The following is a 21,192-nucleotide window of genomic DNA, read 5'->3' on the forward strand; positions in this document are numbered from 1 at the left end:
AGAAATAAAAATACACAATATAATTAATCTTTGATCATTGCCACAACTCATGACTTTGTCGCACGCGTTGAGATATGCATTGCACTACAAATCGGCACGGACTAACAATCCTTCACATTCACTTAAATAAAATTGTTAGTCCTCTCTAATCGTCCTGTCATTAATCATCAAAACAATTAGGTGCCTAAATGCACTTTCACGAGTTTATAAAAATATTAAGAATATTCTTAAAACCAAGAAAATATATTCAATAATATATTTAATAAAATTAATTTTGTGACTAGTTTTCTCGCTTACATTCAGAAACGAAAGAAGTGCACAATTATACTTTTTTTTATTAAATACACCTCGATCTGGTAAGTATGCGTGTGGTTTCATTTCATGGAAATCTACGGTCTTTTAACAAATCAGAAATGTTAAAGACAGTAGATTTCTAGAATCTAAGAAGTTTTAATTAAATTTCAAATTTGACTAATGAGATGATTAGAAAGGTATATTTTCCTTCAAACTAAAATTACTTATATTTTAAAATGGGCTGAGTAGGATGGAAAGGGCACTACTAATAAGATCCTACTCTTGCTTCTATACATGGTACTGATCTTTATCTTATTTACAAAACATATTAACCATATATAATACAATAGAGTATAGAGTGCATATGGTCCTCCATATAACAACTTTTGGTGTTTAAATATTATTTGTTATAGTAACTTCTCTATCTAGTTTCTCATCACAACAAATCATAATCATCTCTTATTTAATGATTTCAGCTATCTCTAATTATCTCAACCAATCACAATAATTAATCTCTATTTTATTTCATAACTTTAATAAGTGTGTCAATCCCCATGAAGTTATATTTCGGGACGGAATAGAAGAGTCATTGTCGGGGATCGCTAATGGGCAGGTGATCGCTGTGGGCGATCACCCCTATCCCTCCCATAACATGCTCCTCTCCCCTTCCTCCTCCCTTTTTCTCTTCCTACTACACCATATTTTTTTAAAAAAAAACAAGTTAGAATAAAAGTTTAAAAATAGAAAAAAAAATCTAATACTCTTATTTATGTACTTATGTATAGACTTTATACTGTAAACTTCACATGTATGAACTTTATATATAGAAATACTATATATATAATATATTTGAATTCACATTCAAATTTGAATCGGGTATATAAACTTTTGACTTATAAACTTTGGGCACATATAATATTTATGTATAGAAATACTATATATATAAAATATTTGAATTCGAATTCAAATTTGAATCAGGTATATAAACTTTTGACTCATAAACTTTGGGTCTATAAACTTTAGGTGTATAAACTTTAGATGTATAAACTTTAGATGTGCAAATTTAAGGTGTATAAACTTTAGGTGCATAAATTTACTAAAATAGAAAAGTAATTAATGCGATGTCAAAAAGGAAACCACGTGAGGAAGGGGCTGATCGCGTGGGGCGAACGGTCGCCTATTAGGATTTTCGGTCGTTGTCGATATATGCAAATTAAATTAAGTTGTTTGAGAATTAATTAGGGCCTTTTTAATTAGTTGGCAAAAATTTTTTCCCATGCATACCACATCAGATATACGAACATACATTTGAAGTATTAAACATAGTCTAATAACAAAACAAATTACAGATTCCGCCAAGAAACTGCGAGACAAATTTATTAAGAATAATTAATCCATCATTAGCAAATATTTACTGCAGCTCAAATCATGGCGCAATTAGATATAAAAGATTCGTCTCGCATTTTTAACTGTGTAGTTGGGTTTGTTTTGTCTACATTTAATACTCTATGCATGTGTCCAAATATTCGATGTGATAGCGTGAAAAAAATTTGTTTGAGAACTAAACATGCCCTTACTACTGCACAGGAAAAGGAAAAGAGAAAAAGAGGTCAGGAGCATAAGCAAGTTGAGCGGTGCATGCACTGCATATCGATTGATTTGATTGGCAAGTTGATAATAATGCATCGATGGATGCAGATGCAGGCAGGTAGTAAAAGCTACACATGACAAGAGTTTTTGTTTTAGGACAAAGAAAGGTTCAGCTGCTAGCGCATATACAGTAACTGTAATTACCATTAACACCCTATAAAATTGGTAATTGTGGAAGCTTTTCCTCTCACAAAAACTCCACCAATATTTGGCAGGCTTCAAACCAAACACAACACCCAATACTACCAAAATGTGTCAAAAATCAACATTACCAAATTTTTATATGGCCGATTTTGGTAAAAAAAAAAAAACTAAACAAGCTAGCTCTACATTATGTATGGATTATCATTGACATTTGTCTCCTTCAGCTATCATATGTGTTAAGGAAGCACACTTGTAAAGGGTGTGCATAGCAGTGTCTATGTGCATATATGTGTAGATCTCCCTTTATTTCATTAGAAAAAGTAGATACAATGCATCATATACAACATGGCAGCGTGGGATCAGGACTACAGAAGAATGTAATCCAATTAGCATAGATCTTGGACAGCTACTTGCAAGTTGCTAAGTCTAGAAACCACTGAAACCTAACCAGCCTCTGTTTTAGAAAACCAAAACCGCCCCGGTTTAATTTGATCTGTTAGACTGTTACCTCTCCTACCTGATCAGCCTGGACAAAGTTTTCCCACACTTCACTACCTGGGAGGCTGGGATACTCGATAGGGGGTATAGCAGCTTCTCTACATTTTAACAAGGAGTAAAATGCATGGATGTGCTTTAAACTTATGTGCATATATTATATGTTTCTAAACTTTTAAAATGATATTTTGGATTTCCAAACTTATCATAGATGTCACATAAGTCTAAATGGACTTAACATGTTTCGTGTGCTGAGTGAGATGCCATGCATGCTGACGCCTGCGTGTCAATGGGTCCCACGTATGTTAGTGATATATAGTATAAAATTAAAAATATATCTTTTTTTATCTGACTGATGTTTAGGTACCAGAGAGCCGACCGATCTTTGCTCGATTGGTCAAAATAGCAATATCTCGGATGTATAATGAATTGGTGTTAAAAAATAATCTTTAGTACGAGTTAAAATGCCCAATGAAACTTCAACGATTTTGGAATTAAAAATGGAGGTATGACTGTTTTCCAATTAACGGAGGTAGTCCTTCTTATCTGGTCAAGAAAAGATAATGTCAGCCTTGACATCGAAAGATGGTGGATGCCTTTACTGCTACTCCACAATATAGTAGTATTCCTATTCCTAATGTCCTATGTTGTCTCCACAAGCGCATACTAGTCGTTAAGCTCTGTCAGCCACTTGTGCAACCTCTCTGCAGCCACTTGGGCAAGTTGGGCATCCAATTGAAGAGTCGCTTGTCGTGGAATGGCTTTTGAGTACTCCAGCATGCTTTACATCGATCGGGAGACAAAGAAAGGAAAGTTCCCAATATAGGTATAACATCCATATATAGGCCCTGTTTAATCTTAGGGGTGAAAAGTTTTTGCGTGTCACATCGGATATACGGACACATATTTGAAGTATAAAAGTAGTCCGCTTATAAACTGTGCACGAGACAAATTTATTAAGTCTAATTATTAATCCGTCATTAGCAAATGTTTACTGTAGCACCACATTGTCAAATCATGATGTAATTAGGCTTAAAAGATTTGTCTCACAAATTACATGCAATCTGTGTAATTAGTTTTTTTTTCTATACTTAATACTCCACGCATGTGTCCAAACATTCGATATGATAGGGTGAAAATTTTTTGTTTGGCCACGTATAATAGCAGTAGTATATGAGTAGTTCAATGATAAAAGTCACCTTTCATTTTATTTTGGATAAAATTTAAATTCTAGGAGCTCCTTTAAATCATATAATTGAGAAAACCGAAAAATAGAAAAAAATGATTTTGTCAAAATTGTCAGTGTAAAACATAGGAAAAATACAGGAATATATATATTTATTTTAGCGCACAGAGTGGGAATTACCCAACCCCCGGCTCTACGGGAAGACCAAGGGCCAATGGGCCCAGAGATTGACATGCAATAGTGGAGTAGTAAATTTAAAACAAGCAGCCAATCAAACGGCAATCAAACAAGCAGCCAATGGATCGATCAGACGGCCGTACGCGGTGGACGATCACATGCTGGCCTGGCGCATATATAGTAGTAGTACGTACACAATCGATCAAAACGTTTTGGTTTTATCCTCAGGGTTAAACACCTAAAGTATAGAGTGTCTGTTAGGTGTAAAGTTTTTGAAGTATACGGATATACATTTGAACGATTAAACATAGACTAATAACAAAACAAATTACAGATTCCATATGTAAACTGCGAAACGAATTTATTAAGCCTAATTAATCCGTCATTAGCAAATTTTTGCTGCAGCATCATATTGTTAAATCATGGCGTAATTAGGCTCAAAAGATTCGTCTCGCAATTTATATACAAACTGTGCAATTGGTTTTTTTTTCATCCATATTTAATGCTCCATACATGTGTCCAAACATCTGATATGACTTTTTAGCCAAAATTTTTTGGAATCTAAACAAGGCCATAATCAGGTTTATAGAAAAACGTATAACAGTATTTACCAGTATTATATTAGTTTCACTAAATTCATATGATTAAATTTGTCTTTTTTTCACATTGTAGTAGTATTTGTTAGGCAAATTTTGCTACAGGACATCGCGACTTCGTGGTATTAGCTATAGGACACCACACAAAGTCACTTTTGAGGGAAGAACCTCTCAAAATGTGATTATTTGCCAATGGACAGCACGGACATTAAAATATTAACTTCTCGTTCAATAGGAGAGATAAAAAGTGTAAAAGGTCAAAAATGCCCCTGGCCCACTTGTCATATTCTTCCCCCACAACTAACTCCCTCTCACACTGCGTCCATATCCTCCGGTCGCCGCCGGTGACCACCCCGACGCCGACGTCACGGACGGCGCGGCCGCACCACCACTACTACCTAAAGCAGCTCAACTCGTTCGGCGCCACGGCTGTGCTCGCCTTCTCCACCACCATGCCGCTCTCAGACATCGCCTTTACCCTCCTCGTCATCCCTTACCTCGTAATTCTCTCCGTCCTCGCCTTCTCGCAGAAACCAGGCAAGCCCAACCCCGGCGCGCCGGTCTTCCTCGGCCACGGCCGATTCCTCCTCAAGGTCCACGACGCACTCAGCTTCCTCGTCGGCGCCACGCTCCCTGCGCTCTACATCCTCGACGGCCTTCGCTCGAGCGACACGGCGGGTGTCGCCGCAGTGTCCCCCTTCTCGCCACGCAGATCTCCCTCCCCATGCAACCCCTGATCCGCCCTGTCGCCGGGGAGAAGACGTCATCGCCGACGCTGCTCCATCTCCGCCCCCACCGAACCGCTGCTCCGCTCGGCGCTTGCTGGAGCCGAGCCGCGCCACTGCCTCCCCCACCGCCGGTACCCCTCCCCGACGTGGTGTCCCCTGCCGGCGAGCGTGGTGCTGAGGTAGGCGGCGCTTGCTGGAGCCGAGCCACGCCGCTGCCTCCCCCACCGCCGGTACCCCTCCCCGACATGGTGTCCCCTGCCGGCGAGCGTGGTGCCGAGGTAGGCGGCGCTTGCCGTAGCCGAGCCGCACTGCTGCCTCCCCCACTGCTGGTACCCCTCCCCGACGTGGCATCCCATGTCGACGAACTCGGAGCAAAGGCGGCGAGGAAGAGGAAGCAGGCCACGGCCAGCGCCGCCACGACGGACTTGCCGCCGCCTGCCATGGTTGGGTGAGAGAGAAGAGATGGGAGAGCTGACATGTGGGTCCAGGGGTATTTCTGACATTTCACGTGATTTCTCTCTCCCATTCTACCGGAAATTATTATTTTAGTGGGTGTGGTGTCCGCTAGCAAATTACCACGTTTATAGGGTGTCTTCCCCAAAAGTGACTTTGTGCGGTGTCCTACAGCTAAAACCGTGAAGTCACAATGTCCTTAGCAAAATTTGCCTATTTGTTAACTTTGTGATGTAAATGTTAACTCATTTTTCTATATTTAATTGGTTAAACTTTTTATGCATGCTGGTAGCTAATATAGCACCCATGATGCATGCTGGCTATAAATATGCATGGAACACTAACGATATGATCAATTACAAGTTTATAATCCATGAATTAATAAAAAGACACAAATATCAATGAGTTGAAAAAATAAAAGTGAATATGCACTACCACAAAAAAAAAATGCTTACACTGGGTTGAGTATTTTTGGAACGGAGAGAGTACTTAACAAATCTGGGTGTGTGATGTATCGAAATTTGTTGATATTTTTATGTGATTGAAAAATAAGACAGCACGATAGATAGAAAGATAGATAAGTCGATGTAGGTTTCATACATGGCGAGGTACGGAATGAAGAAGTCCAGACACAATACATACTACTAGTACACAGCATGCATGGACATATACACATATGCATGCACAAATGAAGCCAACGATACGCTGCTGCTACTGATCATGGTTGGCGCGTAATTACTACACCAAATTACTTATTTAATTAGCTGCTGATCGATCAATCAGCTAGCTAAAAGGACCAGAGGCAGCCGTCGGCGGCGAAGTCGGCCATGGCGCCGCCGTGCATCAGGTGCAGCAGCTGGAGCTCATCATCCGCCGGCTCCGGCTCGTCGGCGTAGTTGTACACGGCGCCGCATACGACGAGCCCCATGCAGCTGTAGGGCTCGAACTCCCACCCATTGGTTGCCTCCAGTGCGTTGCCCAGCAGCACCGGTGCCATCTCCCCTGCTGCTGCCGCCGTCTCGCCGCCGGCGGGGGCTACTACCATCTCCGGCGCCGGCTTCTTCCTCTTACTGTTCATCTTCTTGTTGGCCACGGCGGGAGCTGGAAGAAGTGGAGCCACCGGCGGCGGCGGCGGCGGCGGAAGCGGGAAGTTGGTCCGGGCGTTGGGGCCGTAGAGGCGGCGCGCGACGGCGTCGTACGCCCACGCCGCCTCCTCGGCGGTGTCGAAGGTGCCGACCCACGAGCGGGAGCCCTTGATCATGTTGTCCCTAATTTCGGCCGACCACCGCCCGCTCTTGCGCCGGTGGATGCCGTGGAAGCGGTGCCGGTGCTGCTTCTTGCTCGCCGCCGGCCGCCGTCGCCCGCCCTTGTCACCTGCAAACACCGCCCGGATTAATTAAATTTTGATATATATGCACATTTTCGAGTACATATGTGAATCTGAAATAAAAATACCAAAACAAAAAGGATTTGAAAAAAAAAAACATTTCCCCCGGCCCTCTTTCTATTGCATTTGTGCTCTTTTCTTTTTTAAATATATATATATATATATATATATATATATATATATATATATATATATAATGGAGAGCCCTTTAATTTGTCCTAGGAAAAACCAACTTATAGAAGTAGAAAGAACATAGTGTAGTGTTAATAAAGAATAAGAAAGAGTCTATATATGGCTAGTACATACAGAAAGGCCAAATCGGTAAGAACAAAGACCGTGAGTAGTAAAGTCTTTAGCTAGGGTGTGTATATTTCTCTCCCTTCTCAGCTTGTTATCTCTCGTTTTCCACGCATACAAACTACTAGTATTAAACAATTATGTAGAAAAGTTTACCAACCCCCTCAAAAGAAGGTACACAGACAAGGACCAGTGTCCTTCCAATAAGTTGGGAGAGCTAGCAATAATATAATATTAGAGTAATAAGCAGGACAAGTGCTTAAAAAATACTCCTCCACTTCATGCATCATTTTTGTTGATTGACATGGGAGCACTAGAATACTACTCCAAATAAGTAAGAGCTGAAGCAGCCGTCACCCATAATATATTTCTCTATCCGTATCAAACTAAATCAACTTCATTACCCATCAACTTTTATAGCCGAATATATTTTGACGGTAAGACAAGAGATCAGCGGTGTCAATCTATAATAAACAACTACTTAACTAACTGCTCCTACTGTACATTAGATCGACTAGCTAGAGATGGATCGCAAAAGAGAAATGAAAATACTCATGAAATTAAAGACTGAAAACAAGCACGCATGAAAATGACTATATATACCTTTGTCCGGGAGTGTGGTGTTTTCGCAGTACCTCCGGAACTCCTCCTCGTAGTCGTCGTCGTCGTCCGACAACACCACCACCACCGTCTTAAGCTTCTCCTCGATGCAGGGGCCTCGCATTGCCCCCACCGCCGGCAGCCGGCGGCTGCTGCCGGCGGCGGCGCCATTGTTATCGTTTTCTCCGCACATATTATCGATCGAGATCAAGATATATATGTTTAGTCTACTCCTACCTTAATTAGCTAGGTCTTGATGCGTGCGTGCGTGTGTGTTTTTGTTTTAGGAGTAGCAGCAAGCTAGAGCAAGCAAGTGGGAGGAGGCTGCATAGAGCAGCCCAGCATTTAAGTAGAGATCAGAGGTTGGCAGCTTTAGGACGATGTGAACGTCTTTAAAAAAAAAAAGAAGAGGCCATTTTCCGGTTTAGGAGAAAAGGAGGGAAAAAAATGGGGCCCGGGTGAAAGATTCTGCTGGCTCTAAAATCACATTAATTTTGTCATAGACCAAATCATCACAAAACGTTTTATTATAATAAAAAAGTAATTAGTCATAAATACGAACAATCATGCTGAGTCACGGACTAGCTTCAACCTATCGCATCGATTGGATAGGTTCAGCCACATGAAACATATATAACCACCTGAGTTAGACCAGATCGGCTATGAACTAAATAGATCAGTGGATAACAGACCCTAAACATGCCTCATTGGCTATAATACTGCCTACCATATTTGATAAAGAAGCTTAACACAATATTGTGAAAATAGCTAATGGAACAATATTTAGAGCAGAATAAGATAATATACCAGCTAATACCCTAGTACAGACTTATATAGGCAAATCAATCTTTATAAATATATCAAACTATGAGCGGTTAGCAGTTTAGATAGCCCAGCCGATACCGAAATAACTTGATATAGCTATATGGAGTGATATGTCTATATAAGTGGCAAATATACATAAAACTTAGTAAAGAAGTATATATATTAGGTTAGATCAGTTGAAACTCCAATATTATACTTAATTATAATTGTTTCAAGGATAGTTTCTTGGGTTCAATAAAAGACTATGGATGATGCATCACAAAGTAGATAAAGAAACCTAGAGCCTAAACAAGTAAACAATCACTTTTCATGATGATAGATGTCTTAACTAATCTAATCTAGTAAGAACATTTAGCTGAAACCGGCAAGAACCCTAAAGCGAGAACCAGCCGATAGAGGTAAATCTAGATACTAAGACTAGATTAGCTAAGACATGATAGCAGATGACTATGATAAAAGAACTAAAATATCTAAAGTGACATAATAGCCCCGATAGCACAAGCCATCGAGACGTGTTACCTCTTGCGAAGCGAACTCGTCGAAAAGTAAAAACGAAAAGGGTGGCGATGCGCCGAAGTTGTATTGGATTGTCTCCCGTATTACAATGCTAAAGGGGTCCTATTTATACCCCGAGTACAAACTTAGTCCATTATGGACACAACTCAAACCTTGTTAAAGATAAAATACAAACAAAACCATATACGGCGGTCTCTTATCAAAATCTCTTACAAACTGACATAACTAACCTAATTAATACATACAATTGCCTTATTCAAGCTCTGTCTATAATTGGCAATGACAATTATTTCAATCTAGGCCCATGTCAAACCCAAGTCATACTATATCGGCCGAATCGGCCATCGGCTTCATCAACCTTGATTAGCTCACACTTTGTTTTCAGCCGGTACGACATCTAGCCGATGCACAGTCCGTCTCCAAATCCAACTTGATTCCACACCAAATCCGCTTCAATCTTCTTCCTTCTTCTCCGAATCTGATGCAAAATTCCATTGTTAACAGATACCTTTGGTACTAGATTTGTTACCAAATGCTAGTACATAAAGGTTCTTACAAGGCAATCAAAACATATTTTTGCACTTGGTTGGGCGGCTCATCTCGCTCGAGATATCTATAAAAATCAGCATTTTTCTGAGGACAGCACAGAGAAAATCACTTTCCACGAATGGTTACTTATGTCGTTCGCCTATGAAAAAAGTCATGAAAAAAATAAAAGTCCTCAAAACCAAAACACTAGCTCCTATCCGTCGGTATCACCATAGCCCTAGTAGCCGCCGCAGCAGTCAACGCTGTGCACGAAGCCGAGGGAGGCAGAGCTAGTCACCCCTCCTAGGGTCGGGGGCGGCGGTCTGTCATTCCTGAGTCCAGCGCTGTCAGATCCACCCTCGTGGGACTCGTCGCCATTGTTGTCATCGTGCTAGCCACTATTGTTGTCGCCGTCATTGTCGTCGCCGCAAGGGGCGGTCGTTGTCGTTGTCGCCGAGGCCCCGCTACTCTCGAGGCCAGCGGAGGTGGATCCACCACTCCCAAGGCTGATGGCGGCAGATCCACCCCTCCTGGGGATAGGGCAGCAGATCTGCCACTCCCTAGTTCGGCGCCATCAGATCTGCCCACGCTCGGCTTACCGTCATTGTCATCATCCCCCTAGCTGCCATTCTCGTCACCCTAGCCGCCGCCGCCATCGACGTCGTCGTCATTGTCACCGAGGCTCTGCTGCTCCTAAGAACGGCGAAGGGGGATCCATTCTTCCCTGGGAGGCAGCGGATCCACACCTGCGCAGCTTGCTGCCGCCATCATTATCGCCTCGTCATCACTGTTGTCGTGGCCGCTCCCGTTACCACTGTTGTCGCGGCCGTTGCCCTTGCTCCCTAGGATGGAGAGAGGGGGTGAGGATAGGAGAGGAGAGAAGGGAGGAGAATGTGGAGTGAGTTAAGAGTTGGATTTTTTTTTTAACAGAAGAGAGAAAAGAAGATGGGGAGGGGGAGCAGTTGGCCCTGATGCTAGGCGAGCCTCTTAATAGCCCCACCTATGAAAGATAGGTTTATATTCGTAGGCGTGTCTGTTAGGTGGCCCACCTGCAAAATTCGATTTTTGCATATGGTTCTTGTCTCCTTCGCAGGCCAACATTATTGCAGGCAAACGATGTCATGGCTCACCTGTAGGCTAGAGGGGGTCTCGTATAAAAAAAATTTAATAGTGAGAAGTACCAGACACGATTACTACATGGACCAAATCTGGTAGCTATACCACAATATATAAAGTCAGCGAATATAAATTATACCATTGCAATGCTATGTTTTATAGTCCCTCAGATAATAATAACGATAGTAGAATTTGTGGACAAATCTTTTTACCGAGGGGACAGGCAGGGAGTTCCTGCAATTCACTGTAGAAGAAGAGAGTTGATCTAGTTTATAAGGAAAACCGGATCCAGAAACCTTATAACACCACGGTTAATTAATGGAAAACCGGCGAAAACCCTGACATTGACATACTGAAGTTAAGAACAACAGTCCAACAAGGAAAAAAACTCCTAAAACGAAGCCTTCAAGAAGGTTATGCCAACAAAACGGCGACATCATCCGATCCTAACGAATATAAGGTTTTCACTCGCAGAATTCTCTTAAAGTGGAGTTGAACGAGGGCTCCAATAGCAACGCCTTCAAGAAGGTGAACGGCGCTCGAAGGCGTTGCCGTTGCTAGCACCGGAATCGGAGCAAGGCTTTCGCCTCGGAGTCTCATCAACCATACCATCCACAGCGGAAGCCACCAAATTCATACCACCTGCCCAACGACCTGATCGAGGACGCACCGAATCTGGACCTAGAGCCAGATCCGGTCGTCCTCCTCATCACCACCACCGGCCGACGCCACAACGCCACCACCAGCGTGGGAGAGCCACAACGCCATCGCCATACGTGGGGAAGGCCACCTGCAGCACTGTCCATCGCCGGCCGCCCATGGGGGAGAGCGATGCGAGAGGAGCCAGAGGATTTTCATGGACAAATTATATCTGGTAGTCTAGTTTTGTGGACAAATCTTGTGTATCTCAATTATTTATGTTTTATACGATAGTAGAACTATATTTGATATACAACACTTGTTTTTATTTTTTATGTATATTTGGTACTTCCTCCGTTTCACAATGTAAGTCATTCTAGCATTTTCATATTCATATTGATATTAATGAATCTAGATAGATATATATGTCTAGATTCATCAACATCACTATAAATGTGAGAAATGCTAGAATGACTTACATTGTGAAACGAAGGAAGGATATAAATATATTGACCAATCTACGCCATTATTATAGGTAATATAGGCCTACTATACGCGATGAGTAACAGGATAGACCTTTCTCTTTCTTCACATTAACGCGCTACTATGCATATGTAAATTATTTATAGTCCTCAGAATTAATAAACGTGTGACCCTTTTTATTTAGCCCGTCTCTTTAGGATCGATATATAGAGACATATACTACATCCGTTGTTATTATACGACACCATAGACTTTTAAAGATATATGTTTGACCATTTGTCTTGTTAAAAAGATTATGTAATTATCTTTTATTTAATTGTGACTTGATTTATGATCAATTGGTTTTTAAGCATGACTTAAATTTTTTATTTACATAAATTTTTTTAATAAAACAAATAGTCAATCGTTCTAAGAAAAGTTAACGGCATCGTATATTAAAAATCGAAGGTACAGTATGTTCAGTGCATGCATGTTGTCTAATAGAGACTTGTGCAAGTTATGCCAGCCCTCTGCCAAGACCCACCTGGCATCCTTGCCACTTGTGCAAGTTGGCTGGCCTGGGCCCACCATCAGAGTTTTGTCCTCAAGTGCTCTTGAAGGAAAAAAGAAGAAAGGTCATTACTATTGCCTCAGTTCTAAAAAGAGTGCAGTTTTATATTGTTATGTTCTAACCGCTCGTTTTATTTTAAAAAAATTATTATTATTATAGATGATAAAATATAAATAGTATTTTATTTGTGACTAATTTTTTAATTTTTTTTTCATAAATTTTTAAAATAAGACGAACGGTTAAACATTAGATACGAAAATCTACGATTGCATTTAAATTGGGACAGAGGTAGTACTATGTACTTATGGCTGAGTGATGAATTTGGTTGGGAGGATTTTCTATTTAAGTACCTAGCTCCTTGTGCTTTTTCGGTTTCTCATATGCATATTTTTTTTCCAAATGTTTTAACTAATGACTGGATTTCTTGTCTCACTGATGGTCAACTAAAACATTTATCCTATCCGGTTCTTTTTCCATAGTTGAGCGTACGCCTTGTCGCTCCCTAAATTTAATAAAGAAGGTAAGAGAGAGATAAAGTGAGCCCACAATCTAATTAGTGGAGTAGTATTTTGCAATAGTTAGATGTAGCGCAGTATTATTATCTTTAGATGATATATGATGTAGAAGTTGATTCTGCTATCAAAACTTGGTCAGTACTAGTAGTTTATTCTTCACATATATATGAACTATAATTTTATGCTGTTATTATTTTGTATTTTTCACTATAGTATATTCGGTAGTATCATGTTTTGCATCATGACTTGTCATTTTATTTCATTAATTTTTTTTAAAAAATAATAGTATAATATCTTATAGTTATATTGTGGGACGAAGTTAGTAAGAGTAAGGATAATAGTGAGTTATAAGTCAGCTATACGTTTAATATACGCTTATATGGAGAAAAGAGAAAATAAAAAAATGAAGGGTGTTGGTTCTTATGCAAGAGATAGATCTGCACGTGCTCTAAGATAAAAAAATATATATATTAAAAGCATAGGTGAGAGAAAGAGAGAGGAGAAGAAAAATTGAAGATAATTTTATAGCTAATCTATTATATATGGCTAACATGAATTAATAGATAACAGCTAGCTTTAGGGTGTTTTTAGTTCCACGCCAAAATTGAAAGTTTGATTGAAATTGAAACGATGTGATAGAAAAGTTAGAAGTTTATATGTGTACAAAAGTTTGATGTGACGTTTTTGGGTTCAAAGTTTGGAACTAAACTCAGCCTTTATAAACTTGCTGTAAAAAGCTCATCTTTTTTTTTTCATGACATGACTGCCAGCTGAGTATGATGATGGATTAATTAGACTTAATAAATTTATCGGAATCTGTAATTTGTTATGCTATTATTCTATGTTTAATACTTCAAACATGTCTCCGTATATCTGATGTAACACACCAAAAATTTTCGTTGACGAACTAATTAAACAGGCCCTAAGATGAATTTAATAGGAGTAACAGTTAGCTTCACTATTAAACTTGCTTGAAAAAGCTCATCTTTTTTTTTTCCATGACATGCCTGGCCAGTGGCCAGCAGCGTGCAAGTGGAGAGGGATGGAGCCAATGGGAGGCGAGTAACATCGTACGTACGGTCGGGAGATGCAGCTTTGGGCAACATGCATGCACATATGCAGTACTTGGCCAAGACTATGGTTTTTAATTACTACAAGCAGATGATCCAAAATGTCGTACGATGATTCCTGCGTACCTGCACATATATTTACTGTGGGGGGAGCACCCAATTGTACATCGGTCCATCGATCGATCCGTATTCATCATTCATGAATGCATGACCGAGATGCAGTGTCGACTGTTCCATCCTACAGTACAGTATTATTTATTTTTAATATAAATGCAGGACCGATCCGACTATAGCTTAAAAACGGAGTATATGTGTAAATTTGAATAAATATATATTAATTCTTACCGGTCTTACAGGAATAGAAAGGTGCCAGATTTTAGTACACAACTGACACTTTTCTCTCATAGGATAATTAAATAGGTATAGATTCTATTTAAAAACCGATCTCTATTCATGGAGAAAGGTGCTGGCTTTTGGTAATATGGCTCTCCCGTAGGGTGGGCGCGTGTGCGGAAAAGTACTCTATAGGTACCGATTATACCATTTCTGGCACCTATATAGTATGCCGACATATTTATCAGTTTTTGCAGTAGTGCGTACCACGGGAGTTATCCTATTGTATTTTAAACATGTTCGTCCTGATCTTATCCGAATAGGTCTTCTGCATCTTACCATATGTGAGATCGTCGTTCTCTATTAGCACTCCTCTTGACATGGTATCCAGTCTATATATATATATATGTATATATATATATATATATATATATATATTTGTATGATAATCGTATATGAAGGTATTTTAATTTATATACTTGAGAGGTATTCCATATTTGTTACACTGATGAACAATACATATATATTATTTTAGCGAAATGATTAGGCAAGATCTTTAAATGAATAAAAGGCATTTTATATATTTTATATTTTGAATGAAACAGAGAGAGCCCTGATATTAATTCACATGCACATATATATAGATAGATCAGAACACAAAGAAAACCATACTAGCTACACTGGTGGAGAAACCCTTTATAGTTCCGGTTCGTAACCCTCTTTAGTCTCGGTTTTTAAACCGGGACTACCAATCCGGGACTAAAGATCGATCTTTAGTCCCGGGTGAAATAACCGGGACTAAAGATCGATCTTTAGTCCCGGTTGGTAACCCCAACCGGGACTAAAGATCGAGCTGACCTTTTTTTTTTTTGCATGGCCCTGTTGCTGCATGGTTTATATATATATAAACCATACATATATATGTTTTTGTACATATATGCATATATATATATTATTATATTTATATATGTTTCAATACATATGTACATGCATAATATATATGTATTTATACATATATATGTTATGCAAATGCATATATATATATATATATATATATATGACCAAAATATATTTGCATTATAGAAAGTGTGTACACATGCATATAGAAACATATGTAGTCATGTATTAATTACAATCCATTATATGTCCTAGCTAGCTATGATTTCGACGTGGTAGTAGTCGCTAGCTCAGAAGCTAAGGACTTATGAATTGTGTTTCCGTCGTAGTAGAATTCACCCTTGGTATCAAGGATTTGTTCGTTGATGAATCCCATGAGTTGTTCTTGAACCGCCGCGATAAATTCCTTGTGCGTGGTCAGGTTATCCCTCATGCGAATAAACTATATGAATGTATGAAATTTATTAGTAATTAAACAAGAAATCGATACATAATGAAATTTTGAATTTATTTGTACGTACATCGAGCTTTCTTGTGGTGATGATTTGGTCTGCAAGGCAGTAGCAATACTCGCACACGTAATAGCCGCACAAGTTAGTTCCCTGCTTTTGCTTTGCGCACTACAAATAAATGACAAACAACAAGAGATCTAATTAATGTACACACTTGTATGTATTTGAATCGGAGAAATATAAATGTAGAGCATGTGTACTCACAGGAAATTTGAACTTCTGCCTAAGTCTTTCTCTCCATTTGCCGCGGACCAAATGACGGAACCGATACCAAGCCCTACATGGAGTTTAAAGCTATGATTCGTAGTAGCAATTAACATAATAAGATTTTCTTAATTAACATAGGAACTTATGACGGTACCTGTCTATAAGTTCGAAAACCTTGTCAAACGTAGACTCTTTTTTATCCATTGAGTCATATACGTTGACGGAGCAGGCCGACAGGTCGAAGAGTAAAAGCACTCAGTGGAATCTGCAATGTGCGTGGGATGCATTACATATGAAACACTTAGCAAGTTCGTATGGGAATGAAATTTGGTATAGGAAGACAGTAAAATTAAACTAACTCTATGTTGTACGGCGACAGTATGAACGTCTTGTAATGCTGCGCCTTCAGGAGATGGACGAGATTGTCCTCTGTGGCTTGCGGATATTGGTCGAGCATTGCGACGTTTACTTTCCGAGGGTCGATGAATCCAGTATCGAAAACCCCCCGCCGTCGGGCCCTTTGAATCTCCATTCTACAACGATAAAAGGGAGTATATTATTTTCTATAGTCTACTTATATACAATGACCTAATTAATTAAAGGAGACGTAGTAAGAAATCTAATTGAACGATATACTTACAAAATCCAGCAACTCATAATAGAGACGTCGAGGGCGTCCAGCTGGTATAGTTCGTAGATTCCCTTGAAATTGATCCAGAGAATGTCATCTCCTTGCAAGAAGTCTGTGTCCCTGATCCTCGCTCCGATCATCTCTCTACCGGTGGCGCTCATCTCCATGTACAGCTGATGGAACTTGTACATTTGTGTGGGTAGGGACTGCGGCAGCTCAGGCTTGACAAGCGGTTTACCGAGTTCGTACATGTATTTCACTTCCAGTGTATCTTTCGACTTTCCGTATACACCTAGGAAGCCAAGAAGGTTTATGCAAAGGTTCTTAGTGAGGTGCATCACGTCGATTGCATGGCGTATGTCCAAGAATTCCCAATAGGGTAACTCCCAAAATATAGAGTTCTTTTTCCACATCGCCGCGTGACCATCTTCGCTCTCTATAGGCTGGCTTCCAGGCCCCTTTCCGAACACTACTTTAAGATCTTTAACAATAGCAAACACTATTTTCCCGTTGCGATGTTTAGGCTTCGTACGGTGGTCAGCCTTATGTTCGAAGTGCTTGCCTTTCTTCCGTACCGGGTGGTTTGCTGCAAGGAATCGACGATGACCCATGTATACAACCTTCCTACAGTGCTTAAGATACGTACTTTCTGTTTCATCCATACAGTGAGTGCAAGCCTTGTACCCCTTGTTGGACTGTCCGGATAGGTTGCTAAGTGCAGGCCAATCGTTGATGGTTACGAACAGCAGCGCTCGTATGTTAAGCTCCTCCTGTTTGTCCGCGTCCCACACGGGGACACCTTCCTTCTTCCACAACAGCTTAAGATCTTCGACCAGTGGTCTTAGGTACACATCGATGTCGTTACCAGGTTGCTTGGGGCCTTGAATAATAATCGGCATCATTATGTACTTCCTCTTCATGCATAGCCAGGGGGGGAGGTTGTAGATACACATCGTAACGGGCCAAGTGCTATGGCCGCTGCTCATCTCTCCAAAAGGATTCATGCCATCCGTACTCAAACCAAACCGTATGTTTCGTGCGTCCTTTCCAAATTCTTTAAATTTTCTGTCTATGTTTCGCCACTGCGAACCATCGGCGGGGTGTCTCAGCATCCCGTCCTGTTGACGCTCTTCAGCGTGCCATCGCATCATTCTAGCATTCCCCTTGTTCCTAAACAAACGCCTTATCCGTGGTATTATAGGGAAATACCACATCACCTTAGTAGGAATTCTCTTCTTTGTTAGCTGCCCGTCAACTTCTCCTGGATCGTCTCGTCTAATCTTGTATCGTAGTGCTTTGCAAACTGGGCATGCTTCTAGGTTCTCATACTCCTCACCGCGATATAGGATACAATCATTCGGACATGCGTGAATCTTCTGAACTTCCAGTCCTAGCAGGCAAACTATCTTCTTAGCCTCGTACGTTGTCTCGGACAATTTGTTTCCCTCCGGAAGAATGTTCTTGACGAGTTTCAATAAATCGCCAAATGCCTTGTCACTAACACCATTTTTTGCCTTCCATTGCAAGAACTCCAGAGTGGTATCCAACTTTTTGTGCCCCTGCTCGCAACCTGGGTACAACGACGTTCTGTGGTCCTCTAACATCTTGTCCAATTTATGGGCTCCCTTTTCACTTTCGCAGTCCTCCTTGGCGTCCTGCAACATCTGATCAAGATCATCCGCAATGTCGTTACCATCAGCATCCCTTTCCTTCTCGCCCGTTTGATTTCCTTCAAATCCAACGTACTGAGCAAAGTCCGGAATATTGTCGTCTTCCACTTCATCTTCTTCCATTTCAACACATTGCTCTCCGTGGGTTGTCCAACAATTATAGCTTGGCATGAACCCCGACTCAAACAAGTGGAAATGAATAGTCCTGGATGCAGAATACTCTTTCTGATTCTTACACTTATTGCATGGACAACAAATAAAACCCCATTGCCTGTTAGCTTCGGCCACTCTCAAAAAATAGTGCACGCCATCAATAAACTCTTTGGACCGCCGGTCAGCGTACATCCATTGCCGATCCATCTACATGAGTCGAAAAAAAATGGTACAAAAATAATTATTCTTACAATAATGACAGTCATACAATAATTATAAGATAATTACAAACTGTTTCAACAGTCATACAATAATGACATATCTTTATTCATACAAAAATCATAAAATATTACACCAAATAATTCTTATTTACTATTTCTAAAGTTTTAAACTAATTTTAATGTGTTTTACTTCTTTTAATTTTCATTTTAGTTTGTTTTCTAGTATTCAAGATTAACTTTCACTATAGTTTTCCTTCTCAACTAATTTATAAAACCTTCTTTAGCAAATCAACTAAATTTATATATATTCTTTCTTCCCCACACAAATTTTCTCCCTCATCAACTTACAACTAAATTTTGGAGACAAAAAAGTGTGCAAAACATAGCTGCAAATGTAATATGACAAAAAAAACATTGGACGATGAAGTTGCAAACCTTTTAGGCACCTCCGATTTGTATGTAATCACCAAAATAAATTCACTAGAAATTTTGGCATGACCTCCCCTCTTTTTTGAAGAAATTTTGAAGCTTGCTCGGGCAGCTGGAGGAGGAAGAAGACATATATATAGGGGTGGGACTTTAGTCCCGGTTGGTGTTACCAACCAGGGCTAAAGATCCCCGGGATACACCAACCGGGACTAAAGATCCCGGGGGGCCTGACAGGCCCTGACAACATTTGAACCGGGACTAAAGATCATCTTTAGTTACCAACCGGGACTAAAGATCAAATATGCCTGTTACCCTTTTTAACCAGGACTAAAGATCATCTTTAACCTCCGGGACTATTGTGGAATTCGGCTGACCGATGAAAGATGGTTTCTCCACCAGTGCTAGCTATATTGTACAATACTATATTTCCTAGCTACTTATACATACGGAGAGGATACAGTATATGCATGGGAAATATAGACCCAAATTAAAATAGCTTAATTATTTTTGTGAAGGAAGGGATTGGATTAGTTAGCTATGCTAGCTAGTCGCGCATCGTCAAGAGGAGATAATCAAGGCGGCAACCGTATTAATATTGCTGCTTGTTACGGGAGGCAGCAGCCAGCAGCCACATCGCCGGCCGGCGGCTCGGCTCCGCCGCCGTCGGCTAGCTGCTGGTCCACCTCGCTGAGGACCTTCATGTACCCGGCGCCTCCACCATGCCACCGTCTTCTTCTAGGCCGGCGCCGCGCCGCCATTGGCATCTGATCAGATCAGGTGTAGTCGTAGTAGCAGCGGTGGCCGCCCGACGGCTTGGGGAAGCCGTGAATCCTGCGCGCCTCGACGGTGTCGTAGACAGGCCAGCGGCGCCGCCGCCTCCGCCGTACGTGTCGTCCCTGATAGATCTCTGCCGCCCACCGGCCGTAGGGCTGCTGATGAGTTGTTTAAATTATCCATGATTCAACAGTTCTAATTGGTTAATTATCAGAGATAATATAACCATTTGACTCTTGATTTTTATTGTCTTTAATCTTATACTATCTCGGCTAAGTACAATCTATTAAAATTATGGTCAATAAGAGAAGAATGCTAATAATTATATTTTATCTGATCATAGAAAATGACGATTTATCTCTTTCATACAAGTTGGTGATAATTTCTATTATCAAGGCGGCCCATATTCAGATACTATGTAAGTACTTGATATCTTATATTTACTCAATTCAATCTTATACCGTCTCGGTTCAATCCGAACTATCGAGTTTAGTTCTTATAAAGATTTAGATTGTTTGCAATTATATTTCATCTCTGTCGTGCCCGATGTTTTCTCAAACTTAATTCTTTATATCTAAACTCCATCGGTTATAGCCGATCGGTCCAGAATTCCATCGGCATCGGTTGGGCACACGATACTATATCGGCAACGTACCCCATGGCCCTTAGATCCGACCTTGTCATTTTTATTTTGTTAGTTTCATGATGAAACTAATTGGTATCATGGTATATCCTAAACCCAATTGATAGGATCTGCACTAGAGTTAAACAGATCTCTCAGACATTTGTGTACGACGAATTTCACGTCACCAATGAGGCACCTTCTATAGCAGTCGGATACACTGGTCGTGTAGACATATGTTATCCATAGTCTACACAGCCATGTGTCGATCGGTATACCTGTGTGTTAAATTTCATTAATTATTTCTGGTTATGCACAGACGAAGGAGGCAGTATCCCCCTGTGTGTACTGTACATGTAGCCACTTGTGCAAGTTGGCCTGGCTTTTGTGTACCCACTTGTGCATATGCTCTGTCCGGGGAAAAAAAGGAAAAAGTAAAAGTTTCAGATCAATGAGTAGATCCCGAAAAAAAACACCAATGATATGGAGCACTC

The 21,192-nt window shown here is 40.5% G+C and overlaps 1 protein-coding gene across 1 annotated transcript; it reads right to left on the minus strand.

Moving 5' to 3' along the window:
- Positions 1-6,281: 6,281 nt before the first annotated feature.
- LOC127758090 (ethylene-responsive transcription factor ERF112-like) lies at positions 6,282-8,210 on the minus strand. Its single transcript, XM_052283720.1, has 2 exons — positions 8,011-8,210; positions 6,282-7,097 (listed from the first exon to the last, which is right to left on the minus strand). The coding sequence occupies exons 1-2, from the start codon at positions 8,198-8,200 to the stop codon at positions 6,511-6,513; spliced, it is 777 nt and encodes a 258-aa protein (XP_052139680.1). The 5' UTR covers positions 8,201-8,210; the 3' UTR covers positions 6,282-6,510.
- Between the last annotated feature and the right edge of the window lie 12,982 nt (positions 8,211-21,192).

Source organism: Oryza glaberrima, chromosome 12, assembly GCF_000147395.1.
Source record: "Oryza glaberrima chromosome 12, OglaRS2, whole genome shotgun sequence".
NCBI classification, from domain to species: domain Eukaryota; kingdom Viridiplantae; phylum Streptophyta; class Magnoliopsida; order Poales; family Poaceae; genus Oryza; species Oryza glaberrima.

Excerpts from the sequence above, each read along its gene's own strand:
- LOC127758090 (XM_052283720.1), bottom strand. The coding sequence starts at position 8,200 with ATGTGCGGAGAAAACGATAACAATGGCGCCGCCGCCGGCAGCAGCCGC. Across the intron at positions 7,098-8,010 it reads CACCACACTCCCGGACAAAG|GTGACAAGGGCGGGCGACGG; the intron begins GTATATATAGTC and ends CGGTGTTTGCAG.